General features: G+C 49.3%; 1 protein-coding gene across 1 annotated transcript in view; it reads right to left on the reverse strand.

Moving 5' to 3' along the window:
* Positions 1-19,967, reverse strand: part of LYST (lysosomal trafficking regulator) — a 2,674,875-nt gene that overhangs the window by 620,633 nt on the left and 2,034,275 nt on the right. Inside the window, 1 exon segment of the mRNA XM_069234946.1 lies at positions 5,961-6,205. Within this exon segment, the coding sequence (XP_069091047.1) occupies positions 5,961-6,205 (245 nt within the window).

A 19,967-nucleotide genomic window follows, 5' to 3' on the forward strand; every position in this document is an offset into this window, starting at 1 on the left:
TATTTTTGGCCTTGTGTCACTAAAATAGAGTACCTTTATTTTTGGTAACAATGAGTATTGTCTTTTGTTGTCTATAAGTACTGTGTAACTATAGTGGTATTGCAGGAGCTTTGCATGTCTCCTATTTCAGCCCAAGCTGCTCTGCTACAGCTACTCTAGACAGCCTAAGCTGCTGGAACGCTGCCTACATTTCACTAATAAGGGATAAATGGACCTGGTATACAGTGTAATTACCTTAGGTACTCACTACAAACCAGGCCAGCCTCCTACAGTGCTCTAGAGCATCTGGTGGAAGAGGAGCTACCATCATCGTCATTCTCCACAGGATCTTCCTCACCCACCACATGTGCTTCATCTTCTCCATCATCTCGGGTGGTTATCATTTTCATACCAGGCCACCAGAAACTTATGTTTCTCTGCACTGGGGCTTTTTCCAGTACAAATTTAGTACAGTCTGCAGAGTCTCCTTAATTGGTCATAGCTATATGCCTCATAGGGTTCCAGTTTGAATTCCTAGGTATTGGTATTTGCATCTGTCATTTTCATTTTACTAAAGTTGGGACCCTTTTAGAAACGTAGAATCCCCTTTCTGGATAGGCCAACTAAAGTAAGGACTTTTAAAACTTATTGCTAGAGTTGTAGGACCCTAATCAGGACCCTAACAATTATTTAAAAAATTTGCAAAAAATGTTTAGTCAATTAAAAATTAAATAATTAACTAAGGACAGTTTGGAGAGTTATCTGTGTGCTCACAAAATTGACAAAGTGGTATCAGCAAATGCAAAGTCTTTATCCCACCGCTGATCCACCAATTGTAGGAGGCTGGCCCGCTATGTTTGCAAAGCTGGGCACACTGTGCAGGGGGTCCAGAAAACCACACATTGGTTTACAGAGGTAAAAATTAGATCACATAATGCTTTAATTTTTATGGTAGTTTGGTCGAGCAGTTAGGCCAGTCCTGGAGAAGTCAAAGCATTTGCTGTACTCACAATATCAATCATGCAACTCACACATTCAAAGGAATAACTTGAGACTAAATTATAAAAATATTTTAGATTTATATATACATTTTAAGACCACGATTATCAAAATTGGTTAAGTACTTTTGGAGATAAGGATTTTTGAAGTTTAAAGAACATTAAAGTTATCAATAGAAAGTCACCTTTACAAATACATATAAAAATCACACAGTTGCTTTACCAAGTTCTCTTTTTGCTGGTTGGTCGAGGTCCTCAGTGAGCGCCCTGTGCCAGCTGGAGAAGATTGGGTGGCTCCCAGTTCTGGCGGGGGAAGCGGGGAAGTCTGTGGAGCTTGTGCAGGACCACTGCGGGGGACCACTTGGAAAAGGGCTGTACAGGTAAGTTTAGAGGTGGTTCCTTGGGGTTCACATGGAGTGTTGAGGTAGCAAGAGGTGAGGGTCCCTTATGGCACAGCAGGTTCTTCACTGAAGGGCACAAGGCGGCAAGGTGCAAAGCAATTTGGTGAGCCAGGAGCTCTGTGCAAAGATGCCCTTTGGACCTGGAGGCAGGTCACTTTAAGGGTTGCTTACAGGACAACCAGGGCACTCTGGCAGGAGGTCCAGGGTGTGACTGAAGTCCCTCGACTGGGGGTTCCTCCTGGTCCTTTTTCAGCCCCAGACGGGCTAATTTTCCTGGTGTCTGATGTCAGCTGACCAGTACCTAGGGTACAGGTAGGGTTTGGCCACTGGAGGGCGCAGTGCCACCAAACTTGGCACCCTTGCAGGGTTTGTACTTGTTGTCATTGGTGCTTCATCAGGTTTGGCTGCAACATCCGGTTCAGGAGTTAGCGGCCGGTAGGTGAAGTGACCCTCAGAAGAAGAAAAGGGTCTCAGAAGAAGCATCCCCAGGCTGAAGCAGCTCTGTCAGGAAGTTATTCCTGACTGCCATTGACGGCAGCTCGTGGCCCAGCACCTCGGCTGCTCTCCTTACCACCATGGAGTAGGACTCTACCTCCTCCATGGACTTACTCGATCCTCCAAAGGATTTGGAGTGGGATGATGAAGCGTGAGGGCGCTGTGACCATTCTCTTGACCCTCCTCCCAACCAAGATCGGGACTGATGTGGAGCACCGGGCCACAAGTAGCTTTAGGGACTGCGCCCTCAAAGCTTTTAGATTCGTGGCCTGGCACTCAGAGCATGACTTCGGGTTGTTGTTGCACTCCAAACACCACAAGCACACAAGGTGCGGATCCGTCACAGACATCATCCGATGACAGGATTCACAAGGCTTCAACCCGGTCTTGCGCGACATCATCTCAACACACCAGGATAGAAAACAATCAAAAAACTTCAACAAAATATCGAAAAAGGCAGAACAAAGGATTTCCTTTGGGAGAGGGGTGTTACACCCTCTTCCTTTGGAAATAGGTGTTACAGGCTTAGGAGGGGTAGCCTCCCCAAGCCTCTGGAAATGGTTTGAAGGCACAGATGGTGCCCTCCTTGCATAATCCAGTCTACACCGGTTCAGGGACCCCCTGCTCTGGTGCGAAACTGGACAAAGGAAAGGGGAGTGACCACACCCCTGTCCATCACCACACTATGGGTGGTGCTCAGAGCTCCTCCAAGGGGTCTCTGGGTTTTGCCATCTTGGATTCCAAGTTGACAGGGCACTCTGGGAGCATCTCAGTGGCCAGTGCCAGCAGATTACGTCAGAGCCCTCCCCTGATAGGTGCTTACCTGTTAAGCTAACCAATCCCCCTTTCAAGGCTATTCAGGGTCTCTATCTTGGGTGGTTCTTCAACTTTGGATTACAAGACTCCAGCACGAATCCTCTGCATCTTTTACTTCACCTTCTTAACAAAGAAACTGCATCTGGACCCTTCAGGAACTCTACAGACTGCAACAAAGAAGCAAAGACGACTTCTGCAACATTGTACCGTCAGCTCCTACCAGCAACTGCAACTGTTTCCCGGTCGTGCATTCCCAGAGGACAGCCTGTCTTCAGCCTGCACCAGAAGAACAAAGGAATCTCCCTTGGGGTGAAGGAGTCACTCCCCTGCTTCAGCAGGCACCTCTCTGCAACGACGACCAGTTGTGTGGGGCCCCTCTCCTAACTAGCTGTGTGGATCCTGCATCAAGGGTGATGGACTGAAGTGGTCTTGATGTCCTAATGTCCAACTTTGGTTGTGATAAGAGCTTGCATCCCCACGCAAGACAGTACCCCCATGCATGATTTGCAGATGTCAAGGCTTGTTGGCATCCTTCCAAGAAGTTCTTTGTGCACTATGCATCTCCAGCCCCCAGCACTCTATCTTGCGACGCACAGCTTCCTGCATGGTTCTCCGGCGGCGTGGGACCCTTTGTTGTAGTGCTGCATGGGCCTCCTTTTGCATCTTCCGTGTCCCCGTGCTGTGGGACTCCTGTGTGCGCTGCCTGGTCTTGTTGAGGGCTCTCTGAGTTTCTGAGAGACCCCTCTGACTCCCTCTCCTGGGTAGAGTCCACCAGGTCCCCCCCTGGTCCCGAGCAGCGCCATTTTCGGCTAACCACGAGCTTTGTGTGTGCTAAGGCTTTTTGGCGGAATCCAGCGACGCAAACCAGACTGCAATCATCCATCCGGCGTGGGATGTCTTCTGCTCCAACCAGGAACCTGCATCCGTCTTCTTATGTACAGTACTGACTGTCTTCTTCACCAATGGTTCTTCTTTTGCACCTTCATCCAGATTAGCAGGGGCATATGTTCTTCTCTAGACCCTTCTGTGCTTCTTGGACTTGGCCCCCCCCATTCTTCCATAGGTCTTCAGGTCCATTGTTGGAGTCTTGCAGTCTCTTCTGATTCTTGAATAATCTTCTTTCTCGTGTTCTTGTGTTTTCTAGGAAAGTTTCTGTGATTTACTCCTGCTTTCCTTGGCTCTGGGGTGGGTTCTATTACTTACCTTTGGTGTTTTCTAATACTCCCAGCTCCCCTCTAGAACCTACACTTGCCTAGGTGGGAAACCGACATCCGCATTCCACTTTCTTAGTATATGGTTTGTGTTCCCTCTAGGTCTATTTCTAACTATTGTGATTGTCAATATTTCCACTGTTTTCTAACTGTTTTTACAGCTATTTCTGCATTCTAGAGTATATAATTAGTGTATGAATTACCTCTTGAGGGAGTGTAGTCTCTATGGTATTTTTGGCATTTGTGTCACCAAAATAGAGTACCTTTATTTTTGCTACACTGAGTATTTTCTTTCATGTGTGTGAGTACTGTGTGACTACAGTGGTATTGCATGAGCTTTGCATTTCTCCTAGTTAGGCCTTGGCTGTTCATTCACACTACCCCTAGAGAGCCTGGCTTCTAGACAAGGCCTACATTTCACTAATAAGGGATAACTGGACCTGGTATAAGGTGCAAGTACCTTACGTACCCACTACAAACCAGGCCAGCCTCCTACTGTCTCTTCTTCTTCTCCCTTCTGTTCTTAAACATTTGTTGGGGAAATCCCTCATCATTAGACCACTGTGGTCATTATCCTCTGCAAAAGGTCCTAGACACTGCCCTTGATGCTGGGACCTCGCCACTCCACAATGGCACTAAATCATCTCTCATCACTCCTATCCATGGGAGTTCCATCAGCAGGTGCAGTTTCTGTAAACATGAAATGGTGGGGCCTCCCCACTGTCTTCCACCAATGATCATCTTCATCCAAGGGTTATCTGTCATTTGAGGCCGCCAGTCAGTGTATGCCAGGAGGGAGAGAATGTGCTACCACCTCCCTTTAGCCTCCTTTTAACCAGGAATGTATTTTCCGTGGCTGATGGTGCAAAGCCCTTTCCACTTTATTTAAGCAGCCACCATCTTACTACGAGGCCATGTTATTTGGATTCCGAACTTGAGTATTCTGATGCATCAAAGGTGTTTTCATTGAAATATGTTAAATACATCAAAACCTATTAAATTAGTGGGTGCTTATGAATTAATCTGAGGAAAACTACTAATAGGAGAAATCTCTACTTGGTACTAACAATCAACAAAGTGCCAGAAAAAGCACTGCAGAAAGAACTCAATAGAGGCTTATATGGATTGCACCCAACCTCTTCAACGATGAAAAAGGTACTGCATTACTCTTATGTAATCTGTATGTTAATGCAGTGTGTACTGTGGTGTGTATATATGGTATTTTTCAAATGAAGTCGTCCAATCTCCTAATTAGCTCCCCAAACCATGCAAAAACAGAACGCATGCTATATAAATAATGGAGGCATATCACGAGACTCAAAAAATTAAATATGGGATATTGAAAAATTGCAAGACACAAAATTTTAGTAGCAATTACCAAATCATCCAGAGGTCACTGTAAGAATCGTATTGGCCTTAATGCAATCAAGAAAAATGCACCCCCCCCCCATCCCTAGGTTTAGTAATTTAAAAAACGTAGCTCAAATGGCGTGCACTGATCCCGACAGCTATTGCACCCAATACACTATTGATAAGCAGGCCCCTTCCATTGGGTTAAACAGGGAGTCGAATGCAAAAGATGTTTTATAGTTTTCCCATGGAGAAAATAAGGAGGTATGAGAAATTTTCAGCACATAAAGCAATGTGGTTTAAAACAAAATCAACGGATAACATTTTGAAACTAGTCAAAATCTTGGAAAAACCACTAAGATTTCCATTTTTCTTTTTAAGTCCAACAGCCTTTCCTGTCAGTCATCCTATTATGTCATGTCGCTCTCCAACCCTCATTTCGTGGAATGGAAGACTTAATATTCATAGGTGTGGCTTACTATCACCATGAAATTCATAACCCTCACAACTTCAACACAAGAAGTCATTACTCCAAAAGTCTTTTGAAAGACAGATATTTATTTGAAAGACATACAGACTACACAAGAGAACAGCAGATCTGTAACACTGATGAGAATAATGAACTATTATAATTGACATCTCTTCACCAGGTAACACTTCCTTTTTAATGAGATTTCATTCATCTATTACTCAAATACATTTCAAATTACCTGAATATTGCTGGATTATTCATGTCAAGTGTCTCACTGGTGTAATCAGCAAGAATGAATGGAAATACTGGATACTGCATGAGATCGTTGAAAGATCGGCCAGAATGTTTGTTCAAATGAGTCAGGTATTCAAAATTAGTGATCTGTCCAGTGCACCACAGTTGTGTCAAGGCAGCTAGATTTCCATACTCCAAAAGATTAGGAAGATTATTACCTAGAATATCTTGATACAGTGCATCACGGACCTAAAATATTTTTAAAAAAAACATGTTAGAGGAAACAGATAGAGCTAAGCAACCATATAAGTAGGAAAACACATCTCTGAAGGCCAAATAATTCTCAACAAGAAATAAAAGAGTGACATAGAATATGCAAGAATATATTCATCAAAATAAAGGTGAATCGAGTGCCATAAAGTTCTAATGGATACCTCGTCCCACCAACATGTTTTCTCTTAAAAGTTGGCCTAAGAGTAGACAGTGAGAGTTTTGAGGAATGCGCTCATCTACCATGGAGGATCAATCACAACTAGTTTTGGAGACATGCACAACAAAAACTAGAATGGTTCCTGAATACTAATCTTATGGTAATGTTCAGTAAAAGAGGTTGCTGCAGCCCCAAATGGCAAACATCATAAATAACAACCCTTCCAAGTAGAGCAGGGACGGACAAAATCCATTCCAGACGATCATTCATTGAAATCTCAGAACACAGGGAAACAGTGAGCACAATTCGGCAGGAAGAAACTGCTGACATTTTCATTTTCTCAGAGAAAACAGAAGATGTCAGCATGAGAGCCAGTTGGAGATGGCGGTCATGCTAAATCAGGGTAAATTAAAAAGTTACTTAACTTCAGTAACAATATTTCTGGTTGGATACTCTATCTACCTGCAAATTCTTCATCTTTTGAATATACATCCAGGAACCAGACTGGTCTGAAAAACGTTCCCCATGGTGTGCCCTCATCAGTAGGGGGGCACTGGCTTAATTCTGACACTGGAAGTGATATCATGTGGTGTCACAGGGGACTATACAGAACCCCCACCATCGGCAATGTCAGTTTCCTATCCGTTTCAACTGCACTACAAAAACAACAGGACAAGAATAACATCTAGTTGTGAACGTAGTGCAACAGCATAACAAGTGGGATATTTTTTATTGTGGCCCATGACTATCCATTAAAAGTAAGGATGTGGATGGGATCAGTGGAAAATATGCAGTTATACAGCATTTGAACCAGAAATATCTATACTAATGGTATGTAACATTTTCTTCGAACAGATACTTCTACATGCAGATTCCTCACCTCTTGAATAGATTTACAAACAATACCACCCAGGGAATGGAGGGCCTGATGGATAGTTACATTACAAAGTCCTACAACACAGACAAAAGGGTCCATCCCTTTTCATCTCCAAATCCAGGCAGCAGTGCTTGGTGAAAGTATGAACAGATGACCTAGTGGCTTCTCCGCAGATGTCACCCAGGGACACCCCAAGTAGATGTAGAGAACTTCGCTCCCATGCACTGAGCTCTAATGACCTCTGGGGCTTGTCCGAGCTATTGTGTAGCTCATTTTAATGTAATGTGTAGGAAAGTACCCTCTTTCTTGTCATGGGTACCCCCACTTTCTGCCTGATGTGAGTATGTTTGACTGTGTTTACTGGGTTCCTGCTAACCAACACCCCAGTAGTTTTGCTCTCTCCTCTAAACTGTACTTTTTTCTTCCCACAATTGGCATACTGGTCCCCCCATGTAAGTCCCTACTATGTGGCACCCAGGTATCCAAGGCATTGGGGTTCCAGGGGATCCCTATGGGCTGCAGCAGTTATTCTGCCACCCACAGGGAGCCCATTGCAGCCTGCGTGAAACGGATGCATGCAACCGTTATCACTACAGGTCACTACATCAGGTCGCTATGGTAGTCCCTCTAGTCCCAGAGGGCAGGGTGCAGGTGTAGGAAAGTACCATCTTGCCTGGCATGTTACCCCCATTTTTACTTGTGTGTCAGTTTGTTTTTGCCTGTCTTATAGGGATCCTGCTAGCCAGGACCCCAGTGCTCATAGTTGTGGCCTGAATGGGTATTCCCTGTGTGGTGCCTAACTGTGTCACTGAGGCTCTGCTAACGAGAACCTCAGTGATTATGTTCTCTCTGCCTTTAAAATTGTCACTGCAGGCTAGTGACCATATTTACCAATTCTGATTGGCACACTGGAACACACTTATAATTCCCTAGTATATGGTACCTAGGGCATTGGGGTTCCAGGAGATCCCTAAGGGCTGCAGCATTTATTTTGCCACCCATAGGGAGCTCAGACAATTCTTACACAGGACTGCCACTGCAGCCTGAGTGAAACAACGTCCACATTATTTCACAGCCATTTTACATTGCACTTTTTTTTTTTTTTTTATATATTTTTATTAACATTTTGTTTTTACACAGTTTCATGTTTGTTCATATTACATGCAGTTTTGCGTACGTTGCTATATTCTACTTTTTGCTCATTGTTTGCACTCTTTATTATCGTTAATCTTAATGATTTTTATTCAGTAAATTATGTACATTTACTTTGTTAAGTTACATTTCGTTACTGCAATTCGCTGTGCAGTGTATTAAACAGTCAACCATCAAACTTGAACCCCTTCTTCTTTGTAACTTGGGAGAGTGGTGTTTGGGGCTAGGTACGGGAGGGTAAGGGTGGCAGGAAGGGAAGTAAAGGTGAAGGGGAGGGAGACCCGAGGTGCTCGGTGTACAGTCTCTGTTGACAATCAAATTGAGCTAGTTGGATGTAGGGAAAGGAAGAAGGGGAGAAAAAAGAAAAACAAGGGACCATAAACGGCCAACTTTTACGGCCTCGCGCGATTGGCTTTTGTGGTTGCTAGCTTGGCGGTACTGTAATGTACTCGTTTTTGGGTGAGGGAGGATGGCAGTCCAGGGCGCACCAGCATTCGGTGAAGGTGGCGGGTCGCTCACTTTGCCTACTATTTTTGTCAGTGGCTCAGGGGTCAGGGATCCAACTATCCTCCTACCTTTATTCTTGATGCATTCTATGTGTGGTTTGGGTCTGATTTTGGGTGCCTGTCTATGTGTTTCCACCATTTGGTTCCATCCTCAGTGTGATTTGAGTTGCACTGGTTTCTCCTACTAAGCTTGCCAGTCTCCTATTTATATTCTCCCAGTTCGTCATTATATTCTCCAACCCTGGGACTATAGGAACCTGGCGAATATTTCTGGCTTCTTCCGCCTTTAGGACCTGCAGTTCAGCTCTGGACCATGTTGATATATTCCTTTTCCAGTCAGACAGTTGAGGGCGAACCGCAGCCTTCCAGCCCCTCGAGATTAGTCTCTTATAAAGGGCCAAGGAAAGGTCCAAAAAGCGCCATTCCACTTTTCCGCATAGCGCAGCTGGTCTGAGACCCAGCAGGCACAGTTCAGGGGTGGGTCTCAACTCAATTTCAAACAATTCAGACAGGGTAGGCAATATTTCCCTCCAGCCCGTCTGGATCGCTGGACAAGTCCAAACCATGTGGTCAAAGTCTGCCCCTCCTCCTCCACATCTCGGGCAACTCCCTAAAGCCCCTCCGTATATACGGAACAACCTGTGAGGCGTGAGGTAGGTTCTGTGCAAATAATTATACTGAATATATCTTAGCCGTGTATTACGTGATATTTTCTGGGGGTAGGCCAGTGTTCTCCTCCATTCGGAGTCAGTTAGTTCCCGCCCAATTGTTCCCTCCCACTTTCCTCTTAGCGACCGTAGTGGATCCAAGGCTGCCCCTACTTGGGCCCGATATATTTTAGTGATCAGATGTGATTCCTCTCCTAATGTCAACAGCGAGTGCAGGACCTCGTGTATAGTAGGCTCCGCGTTCACTGTGCCCCAGTGGGTCTTAAGAGTATGTATTAACCTCCCATAAAGCAGGAACTGCCCCCCGGGAACCCCTTTTTCCATTAATTCAGCGAATCCCCTCAGCACTCCCTCCTTGAAGAGTCCTCCCACCACTTCTATTCCAGCTGACAACCAGGGGCCAAGTCCGGTGTTTCCCGGCCCACTCCCCCTGGGTTCTATGGCAAGCACCGCTAGTGGTAAAGCTGGGGAATATGGGGGGCCCACTCCCACTCTCTTCATGCATCTTTTCCAGCATGCCAGCGCCACTTTTATCATTATATTGTTCCCAGGGGGGGTTATCTTCCTGTTTGTCATGCATGTCGCAATCCACGCCGAATCTATTGTTCCTTGGGCTGTGTATAGATCAAGCTGGCCCTGGCCCACGAGCCAGCCGGATATCCACTGTAGTTGGGATGCTAGATAGTATGCTTCAAAGTCGGGGGCTCCCAGACCACCCGCATTTGGTGGTCTGCAGATAGTTGCAAGTGTAGTTCGTCTGCGCCCATTGTCCCATATTAGTTCTCTGAGTATTGCATTCAGGTCGCGGAGCCATGCTCGGGGTATTAGTGGTGGCAAGTTGGCAAAGTAGTAGAGGAGTCGGGGGAGCATGATCATCTTGGATAGCGCCACCCTGGCCATCACCGACAGCTTCAGAGAGCGCCAAAATTCTACCGAGGGTCTCAGGGACCGGAGCGCGTTACCAAGGTTGCCCTCTCTTAAGTCTCCCACGTCATGATAGATCTGGATCCCCAGATATCTAAATGTCTGTGGGGCCCATTTCAGATCTGTTGGGCATGTTGCAGGACAACTATATCCGGGCACCAGGGGAAACACATATGTTTTATTACGATTAAGTCGCAATCCCGACACTACTCCAAATTCCTCCAGGGCGGACAGGGCCCAGGGGAGGCAACTCGCCCCATCTCTAAGATAGATCAGGATGTCATCTGCATATAGCGATATAATGTGGCCAGTTGGTCCCCACTGAATCCCTCTGTCAGCTCCCTCCCCTCGTACCCAGGCCGCCAGGGGCTCCATCGCCAGAGCGAACAACAATGGGGATAGGGGGCACTCCTGTCTGGTTCCTCGATGTACTGGGTAGGCACCAGAGATTGTCCTACCTGTCTTGACCCTCGCCAGCGGGGATGAGTATAACAGGTCCACCCATTCAACCCAGCTCTCCCCCAGGCCCATCTTTAGCATTGTCGCCCTCAGGTAGTCCCACCTAATTGAGTCAAAGGCCTTTTCAAAGTCCACTGCTAGCAGGGTCCCGGTTGGCGGCTTCGATTCACTAGGCATATGTATGATAGAGAAAATACGCCTAAGGTTTAGGGAGGTGCTGCGACCGGGTATGCAAGCGTTCTGATCAGGATGTATCAGGGTGGGCATAAGGGGCAACAGCCGGTTGGCCAGGATCTTACTGAGGATCTTAAAGTCGCTATTTAGCATTGATAGCGGGCGGTAGTCTGTCACTGATGCCTCCTTGCTATTTGTTTTAGGAAGTGGCACTACCAATGCCTCACGCAATGTGCGTGGGAGTTCTCTGTTCTTTGCCGATTCCATATACATTTCTAACAGTCTGGGGACCAGTAAGGTTTTATATTTTTTATAAAAGTCCATAGGAAGACCATCTGTACCCAGGGTCTTCCCAGGGGCCAATTGTGTAATTGCCTCAACCGTCTCATCCGCAGTCACTGGGCCCCCCAGGCCGACACTGTCCTCTGGGCTCAATACTGGCAAAGGTATCCGAGCTAGGAAGTTGTCAAGGGTCCCCCTCTCCATGCCCGTGGGCCTCCTATATAGGTGTGTGTAGTAATCTCTAAATGCGTCGTTTATGGATTCTGGGCTAAGTCTACGTGCACCTCCCCTGTCTAATACACTTGCAATAGGGTCACTATCTCTATTCGGGCGCACCAATCATGCCAATAGTCTACCAGACCTTCCCTCCTCTGACTGTATGGATGCCAAGTGTCTTTGCATATTATGGCATCTAAGTCGCTCTTCAGCCTGGGAGTACTCTCTACGTGCACGATCGTACTCTTCGTCCACTTGCCCTGCAGCGCCCTGTCTCAGCTCCCCCTCGTGTATGACTCTCTCCAGTGCGTTTAATTCTCTCTCGAGCGTACGTTTTATCCCTACTGACTGGCCAAGACAGTGACCCCGCGTCCCCACTTTGAGTGTCTCCCACTCTATGCCTCTGGAGGAAGTGGATCCCTGGTTAGTTTCTAGAAGTTCTGTTAGGTAGCATCTTAATTCCTCCCTATATGCCTGATCTTCAAGCGCTGTCGGGAGCATTCTCCATGCCGGTATGGGGGGTCTGTCCTGTGATGCTCTCCACGTCAGTAATAGAGGGTTATGGTCTGATATTGTGCGGGCAAGGTATTCAGCATGGGTCACTCTACGAGCCAGTGCCGCAGTGCAAACTATCCTATCGATTCTGGTATGTACCTGGTGAAGACCCGAATAAAACGAGTAGTCCCTAGTCACTGGGTGTTGTAACCGCCAGGCATCCACTAGACCCCAGGCGTCTAGCCACCCAACTAAGTTTTTTGCTGTTTTGGTTGATGTTGCTCCCCGCAGTGGGGGGGTAGATCTATCTAGGTCCGTGTCGAGCACTGCGTTGAAGTCTCCACCTATCAGTACTTCCCCCGTGTGTTGACGAGTAAGGTGCCTAGACAGAGTCATCATAAATGTTGTTTGGTCCTGGTTGGGGGCGTATATACAACTCCGGGTCATCTGGAGCCCCTGTAGTCTCCCTTCTAATATGACAAACCTTCCCTCATTGTCAATGTTGGAGGAATCAATCGTGAAGGGGACCCCCGCCCTAATCCAGATCAGGACTCCCCTTGCGTAAGCTGAGTATTCTGTGGCAAACACCTGCCCCCTCCACCTCCGCCTTAGTTTCTCTCCCTCTCCGAATGCGAGGTGGGTTTCCTGTAGCATAGCTATCTGCACCCCTCTCCTTTTTAGAAAGGAAAGGATCCTATGTCTCTTAGCAGGAGTACCCATCCCCCTGACATTCCAAGTTATGATATTATAGTTCGCCATCCTATTCTAAAAGCCTGCTGTTTGAAGGGCCGGCACGCCCCAGGCCCCAATCGATTCCCCCGCAAGTATGTACCTTCCTCATGCTCGTACCATTTCGCACATGTAGCCGATATAACTAGTAACTGCAAACCCCAACTCCCCATCCCCAGGGCACCTTCGGAACTGTAGGCTGCCCAATAAGTACTGCAACACAGCAAATTATTCAAACACATCACTACAATACTCGCCAGTCAAGACTGACAGGCAAGAGTCAGGTTCGGGGGGCGGGCCAGGTCCGGAGGGGCCACTTCGTTTCTTATCTTGTCTCGCCTTTCAGCGCCGGTGCGGGGTCGATCTATGCAAGATCATCAGCGGTCTGCGGGGTCACTTTTGGCGCATAAGTCGAGTCCCCAGAGCCGTCGGGCGAAGACACTACCGTATCTTCCGATTCTTCTTCGGAGATCTCCCGGGGCGGCGATTCTCCACCCACCTTGGCCGCTGCCTCCAGGGCCTCCCTCTTGCCAGTTTCTCTCTGTGTCCTCGTTGGTGCTAGTCTCTGGCGGTCTCTGAGTCTTTTCCCCTTCGGGGCCCGCCGGGTCCCGCTCGTCCCACGGCTTTCCGGTGCCGGTCGCATCGACCGTGTCCCCGACCTTTCGAGCCATTCCCATGCCTCCTCTGGAGCTTGGAAAAACGTGGTCTTCCCTTCCGCAATCACTCGTAATCTTGCTGGGTAGAGCAGCGAATACTGTATCCCCTCTTCTCGCAATGCTCTTTTAACGGCTAGGAAGGAGGCACGCTTGTTTTGGACCTCCAAGGTGAAGTCAGGGAACAATGTCGCTTCACCATTGTTTACTTTAAACGGGCCCATTTCCCTGGCTTTCTGTAAAAGAATGTCTCTGTCCCTGTAGTGCAGGAGCCTAGCTATTACTGCTCTCGGTGGCCTGCCAGGAGCCTGTGGAGTAGCCGGTACCCGGTGTGCTCGCTCCAGTGAGTAGAAGGGGGTCAGACATCCCGGTGCGACAACTGTGCGTAGCCATTTCTCCAGAAACTCCAACATATTCGGCCCCTCGGCTCCTTCAGGGAGGCCCACCACGCGTATGTTATTCCTTCTGTTCCTGCCCTCTGCGTCTTCAGCTCGCTGTTCAAGCTTCGCCACTCTGACGACCAATGAAGTCACATCCGCTGATACATCATCGTGTTTTGGGACTACTTCCGCTAGCGTTGCCTCCGCTTCTTTTACTCTGTCAGCCAGTTTGTGATGATCAGCTCTCAGGAGGCCCACCTCTATCGCCACCTGATTGATGTTGCGCTGTAATGTGGATTTGGTGTCCTCAATGGCACCCAGTATTTTGTCAAGAGTGTCTTGCATTTTGCTTTGCGGCTGGCTTTGCGTGGTCTGTTCATTCTCCCCCAGTGGTGCATGTGCCGGGGTATCCATGGTCTTGCTCTTATGCTTGCCCTTGGGGGGCATTTGCCAGGCAGGTAGGGGCGACTCGGTGAGGCTAGCGCCCAGTGCGCTTAGGCCCAGATCCGCCAGTGGTCCCCCGCAAACCGAGTGATCTCAAGTGCGTCGTGCTCAGTCCCCCAGTCGCGCAATTTCTACTCCATAGGCAGGGGATCAGTTTTTGGCTAAAACGGAGCTGACATGCTATTGTAGTTCTGCGTTGCTGTGCGCATAAGTGTTTGGTTCAGCAAGGACTTTCGATCTGGACCGGTCCGGTCCACCAAAGGGGGCCCGCACCCGGCAACACGGGCCCCCGACCTCCAACACTGGAAGATGACAGTAAGTGATGTCAGGCGATTCCCCGTTGTCTCGCCCCACAAAAGACAACCAGTGCTCAGCTTAGGGCGCCCCGAGCGTAGCAGGTCGCGTTGTCGGCCTCCAAGGGTTCCCGGGCAGCAGACCCCAGGGCTCCGGCCATGCGTTCCCCATGGGGACACATTTAAAGTGGACTCCTTACCGGGCAGCTCCGGGGGGCCCCTCACCTCCGTATCTCACTAGTCTGCGTAGTCTCTCAGTCAGGGGGCATCAGGCTCCGTCCCCCAAGCAGAAGGCCGGTCCGACGCCGGCAGGCGCCCCCAACAGACGCTCCAGGCCGCACCTCCCCTCCGGGTGGGCCCGCTTTCGAGGTCAGCGCCGGGCGCCGTACCCCACTCCGTCCGAGGCCGCGGCCGCAACCCAGCGGCAAACCACGTGGGCCCAGGCCCGCACCGGGGCGCACAAGTCCGTCTGAGGCCGCCCCTCAGGGCCGCAGCCGCACCCAGGTCGCTCCGCCCGCGTCGGCCGCTCCTCCGCTGTTCTCCCGCTCGGGGAGCTCCCCGGCACAGCGCACCACCACCCTGCCCACCGGCCGGCCGGGCCGCGGCCTCCTCACCGTCCCGAACAGCCCGAGACACTCAGGGGCCCGCTCCGGGGGGGGCAAGACCGCACCTCCGCGACCCCCCCGGCCACAGCACTCGCCGCTCTCCGTTCCGCACACCGGACCGCCCGCCACAACGCCTCCAGGCACCGGTGCAAGGTCAGCCCCTCCGGAGCCGATCCGTCAAGTGTGCGCCATGCTCGGCTCCGTGGCCACGCCCCCCATTTTACATTGCACTTAAGTAACTTATAGGTCACCTATATGTCTACCCCTCACTTGGTGAAGGTTAGGCACAAAGTTACTAAGTGTGAGGGCACCCTGGCACTAGCCAAGGTGCCCCCACATAGTTCAGGGCAATTTTCCCGGACTTTGTGAGTGCGGGGACTCCATTACACACGTGCACTACATATAGGCCAATACCTATATGTAGCTTCACAATGGTAGCTCCGAATATAGTCATGTAACATGTCTAAGATCATGGAATTGTCCCCCCCCATGCCAAATATGGTATTGGGGTGCCAATCCCAGGCATCCCCGGGGCTCCAGCATGGACCACGGGTACTGCCAAACCAGCTCTCTGGGGTTTTCACTGCAGCTACCGCTGCTGCCAACCCAGACAGGCTTCTGCCCTCCAGGGGTCTGGGCAGCCCAGTCCTAGGAAGGCAGAACAAAGGATTTCCTCTGAGAGAGGGTGTTACACCCTCTCCCTTTGGAAATAGGTGTTAAGGGCTGGGTAGGAGTAGCCCTGATGGTGCCCTCCTTGCATAAGCCAGTCTACACCGGTTTAGGGATCCCCCAGCCCCTGCTCTGGCGCAAAACTGTACAAAGGAAAGGGGAGTGACCACTCCCCTGTCCATCACCCAGGGATGGTGCCCAGAGCTCCTCCAGGGTGTCCCAGACCTCTGCCCTCTTGAATGCAGACGTGTGAGGGCACAATGGAGCCCTCTGAGTGGCCAGTGCCAGAAGGTGACGTCAGAGACCCCTCCTGATAGGTGTTTACCTGACTAGGTGGCCAATCCTCCTCTGAGGGCTATTTAGGGTCTCTCCTGTGGGCTTCTCGTCAGGAAACGCATGTAAGAGCTCACCAGAGTTCCTCTGCATCTCCCTCTTCGACTTCTGCCAAGGATCGACTGCTGACTGCTCCAGGGCGCCTGCAAAACTGCAACAAAATAGCAAGAAGACTACCAGCGAAATTGTAGCGCCTAATCCTGCTGGCTTTCTCGACTGTTTCCTGGTAGTGCATGCTCTGGGGGCTGGCTGGCTGCCTTCACCCTGCACTGGAAACTAAGAAGAAATCTCCCGTGGGTGGACGGAATCTTCCCCCTGCCAACGCAGGCACCAAACTTCTGCATCACCGGTCCTCTGGGTCCCCTCTCATTGTGACAAGCGTGGTCCCTGGAACACAGGAGCTGGATCCAAGTGACCCCTACAGTCCAGTGGTCCATCTGTCCAAATTTGGTGGAGGTAAGTCCTTGTCTCTCCACGCCAGACAGTAATCCTGTGTACTGCGTGAACAGCAGCTGTTAGGGCTTCTGTGCACTTTTGCAAGGAATCCTTCGTGCACAGCACAGCCCAGGTCCCCAGCACTCCGTCCTGCATTGCTCAACTCGCTGAGTTGACCACCGGCTTCGTGGGACCCTCCTTTGTAGTGTTGAGAAGACTGCTGTGCTCAGTTTTCTTGAACCAGTACTTCTGCGGATGCTGCCTGCTTCTGCGTGGGTTCTCTGTGTTGCTGAGCGCCCCCGCTGTCTCCTCATCCAAGTGGCGACCTCCTGGTCCTTCCTGGGCCCAGGCAGCACCCTTTCTCTTCAATCGCGACCTTTGCAGCTAGCAAGGCTTGGTTGTGGTCTTTCTGCGTGGAAACAACTCTGCATCCTCCAGCATGCCGTGGGACATCTTCTGTGCAAAGGAGAAGTTCCTGGCATCTACTGTTGATGCAGAATCTTCAGCTTCTTCCACCTGGAGGAAGCCATTTTGCACCTTCATCCAGGGTTTAGTGGGCTCCTGTCCCCCTGGACACTTTCGTGACTCTTGGACTTCCTTTGCAGGTCCTCAGGTCCAGGAATCCATCTTCAGTGCTTTGCAGTCAGTTGTTGTCTTTGCAGGATCTCCTATCACAACTTTAGTGTGTTTCTGGGGACGTAGGGTAACTTTACTCCTACTTTTCAGGGTCTTGGGTTGGGGTATCTTGGACACCCTTAGTGTTTTCTTACACTCCCAGCGACCCTTTACACACTACACTAGGCCTGGGGTCCCTAAGTGGTTCGCATTCCACTTTCTTAGTATATGGATTGGGCTGCCCCTAAGCCTATTGCATCCTATTGTATTCTACAGTGTTTGCACTACTCTTTTAAGTGTTTACTTACCTGGTTTTGGGTTGTGTGTATATTTTGTGTATTTTACTTACCTCCTAAGGGAGTATATCCTCTGAGATATATTTGGCACATTGTCACTAAAATAAAATACCTTTATTTTTTAGTAACTCTGAGTATTGTGATTCGTATGAGATAGTGCTATATAAGTGGTATAGTAGGAGCTTTGCATGTCTCCTAGTTCAGCCTGAGCTGCTGCGCTATAGCTACCTCTATCAGCCTAAGCTGCTAGAACACTACTAATCTACTAATAAGGGATAACTGTACCTGGCACAAGGTATAAGTACCATCAGGTACCCAGTATAAGCCAGGCCAGCCTCCTACAGCAGGTACCTGTGTGTGAGGGAACCCCTATACTAGCAGAGGTGCCTCCACAAACTCCAGATCCATCTTCCTGGACTTTGTGAGTGCAGGGCCGGCATTTTACATGTCTACTGGACATAGGTCAACACCTATGTCCTGCTACATAATGGTAACTCTGAACCTGTGCATGTTTGGTATCAAACATGTAAGAAAACTGTTGCAAGTATTGAAAGCATGATTCCATGCACTCTGGGGGCTCCTTAGAGGACCCCCAGCATTGCTACCACCAGTCTTACAGACTTTTCCGGGCAGCCCAACTGCTGCCACCCCTCAGACAGGTTTCTGCCCTCCTGCTGCTTCATCTGATCAAGCCCAGGAAGGCAGAACAAAGGATTACCGTTGGGAGAGGGAGGTAACTCCCTTTCCCTTTGCAAATAGGTGTGACTGGCTTGGCAGCCTCCTCAAGCCACTAGTTTGCTTTGAAGGGCACATTTGGTGCCCTCCATGCATAAACCAGTCCACACTGGTTCAGGGACCCCCAGTCCCTGCTCTGGTGCGAAAAAGGACAATGGAAAGGGGAGTGACCCCTTCCTTCACCATCACCACCCCAGGGGTGGTGCCCAGAGCTCCTCCAAGCATCCCTGGGTTCTGCTATCTTGTTTCCAAGGTTGTCAGGGAACTCTGGGAGCATCTGAGCGGCCAGGCCAGGCAGGTGACGTCAGAGCCCCCTCCTGATAGGTGCTTACCTGGTTATGTAACTAATCCCCCTTTCAGGGCTATTTAGGGTCTCTCTCTTGGATGGGTCCTCAAATTCGGCTTGCAAGATTCCAGCAGGACTCCTCTGCTTCAACTTCTGGCCACTGGAACCGACAAACGCTGCTACAACGAAGAAGACTCTTCTGCAACTTTGTTTCCACGTCTCCTGCCACCTTTGCATCATTTCCCTGGCCGTGCATCCTCAGAAGACTGCAACTCTTCAGCCTGCACAAGAAGAAAAAGAAGTAATCTCCCTTGGAGTGAATGAGTCAGTAACCTGCAACCGCAAGCACCTACAACAATCGACGACCGGCTGTGTGGTCTTGAACTGCGTGGACCCTTCATCTCGGTGTGGGTGCTGCCTAGGCTCCTGTGGACTCTCTGCGACGATGTGAGTCCCCTGTGACTCCCCCTCCTTGGTTGAGTCCTCCTGGGCCTTGCTGGTCCCTGGCAGCACCTCTTTTCCACTAACTGCGAGTTTGCCTTTGTCAAGCCTTGTTCGTGGAATCCCTGCACCAACACCCGTCTGCAATATTCCTTCTAGTGTGGGGCTTCATCTGCATCCGTCAGGAGCTCTTTTCCGGATCCAGGGATGCAGGGCTGACCTGTTCTTCATCGCCGTCGACCAACTCCTACATCCACAGCTAGGTGGTTAATAGTCTCTACTACTCCTGGACTCTACTGTGACTCTTGGACTTGGTCCCCTCTCTACATAGGTCTTCTTTCTTCAGGAATCCACTGCTGGTTTTCTTGCAGTCTTGTCTGGGTCTCATCTTTTTCTTCTTTTCCTCCTTTTGGGAGAATCCAGTGTTTTACTCCTGTATACCTGGTTGCTGGGAGGTACTGTGTTACTTGCCTCTGTGGTTTTCTAGTACTTCCAGCTCCCGTCTACACATTTTACTTACCTAGGTGGGGGTACCTTGTTCGCATTCCATTTTTCCAGTAAATGATTTATGCTCCCCCTAAGGTCACTATTGATTATTGCTATTTGCCCTCTTTTCTAACGTTTTCTATGTCTGTTTCTGATTACTAGTGTATATATTTAGTGCATTACTTATCACCTAAGGGGGGGGGAGGGGTTACCTGTCTAGTATTTTGTGGTGATTTGTTCCAAAAATAAAGTACCTTTATTTTTGTACAACTGAGTATTTTCTTTCAAGTGTGTAAGGGCTGTATCACTACAGTGGTATTACATGAGCTTTGCATGTCTCCTAGATAAGTACTGGCTGCTCATTCACAGCTACCTCTAGAGAGCCTGGCTTCTAGGCACTGCCTACACTTCACTAAGAGGGGATACCT

This window comes from Pleurodeles waltl, chromosome 5 (assembly GCF_031143425.1).
Source record: "Pleurodeles waltl isolate 20211129_DDA chromosome 5, aPleWal1.hap1.20221129, whole genome shotgun sequence".
NCBI classification, from domain to species: Eukaryota; Metazoa; Chordata; class Amphibia; order Caudata; family Salamandridae; genus Pleurodeles; species Pleurodeles waltl.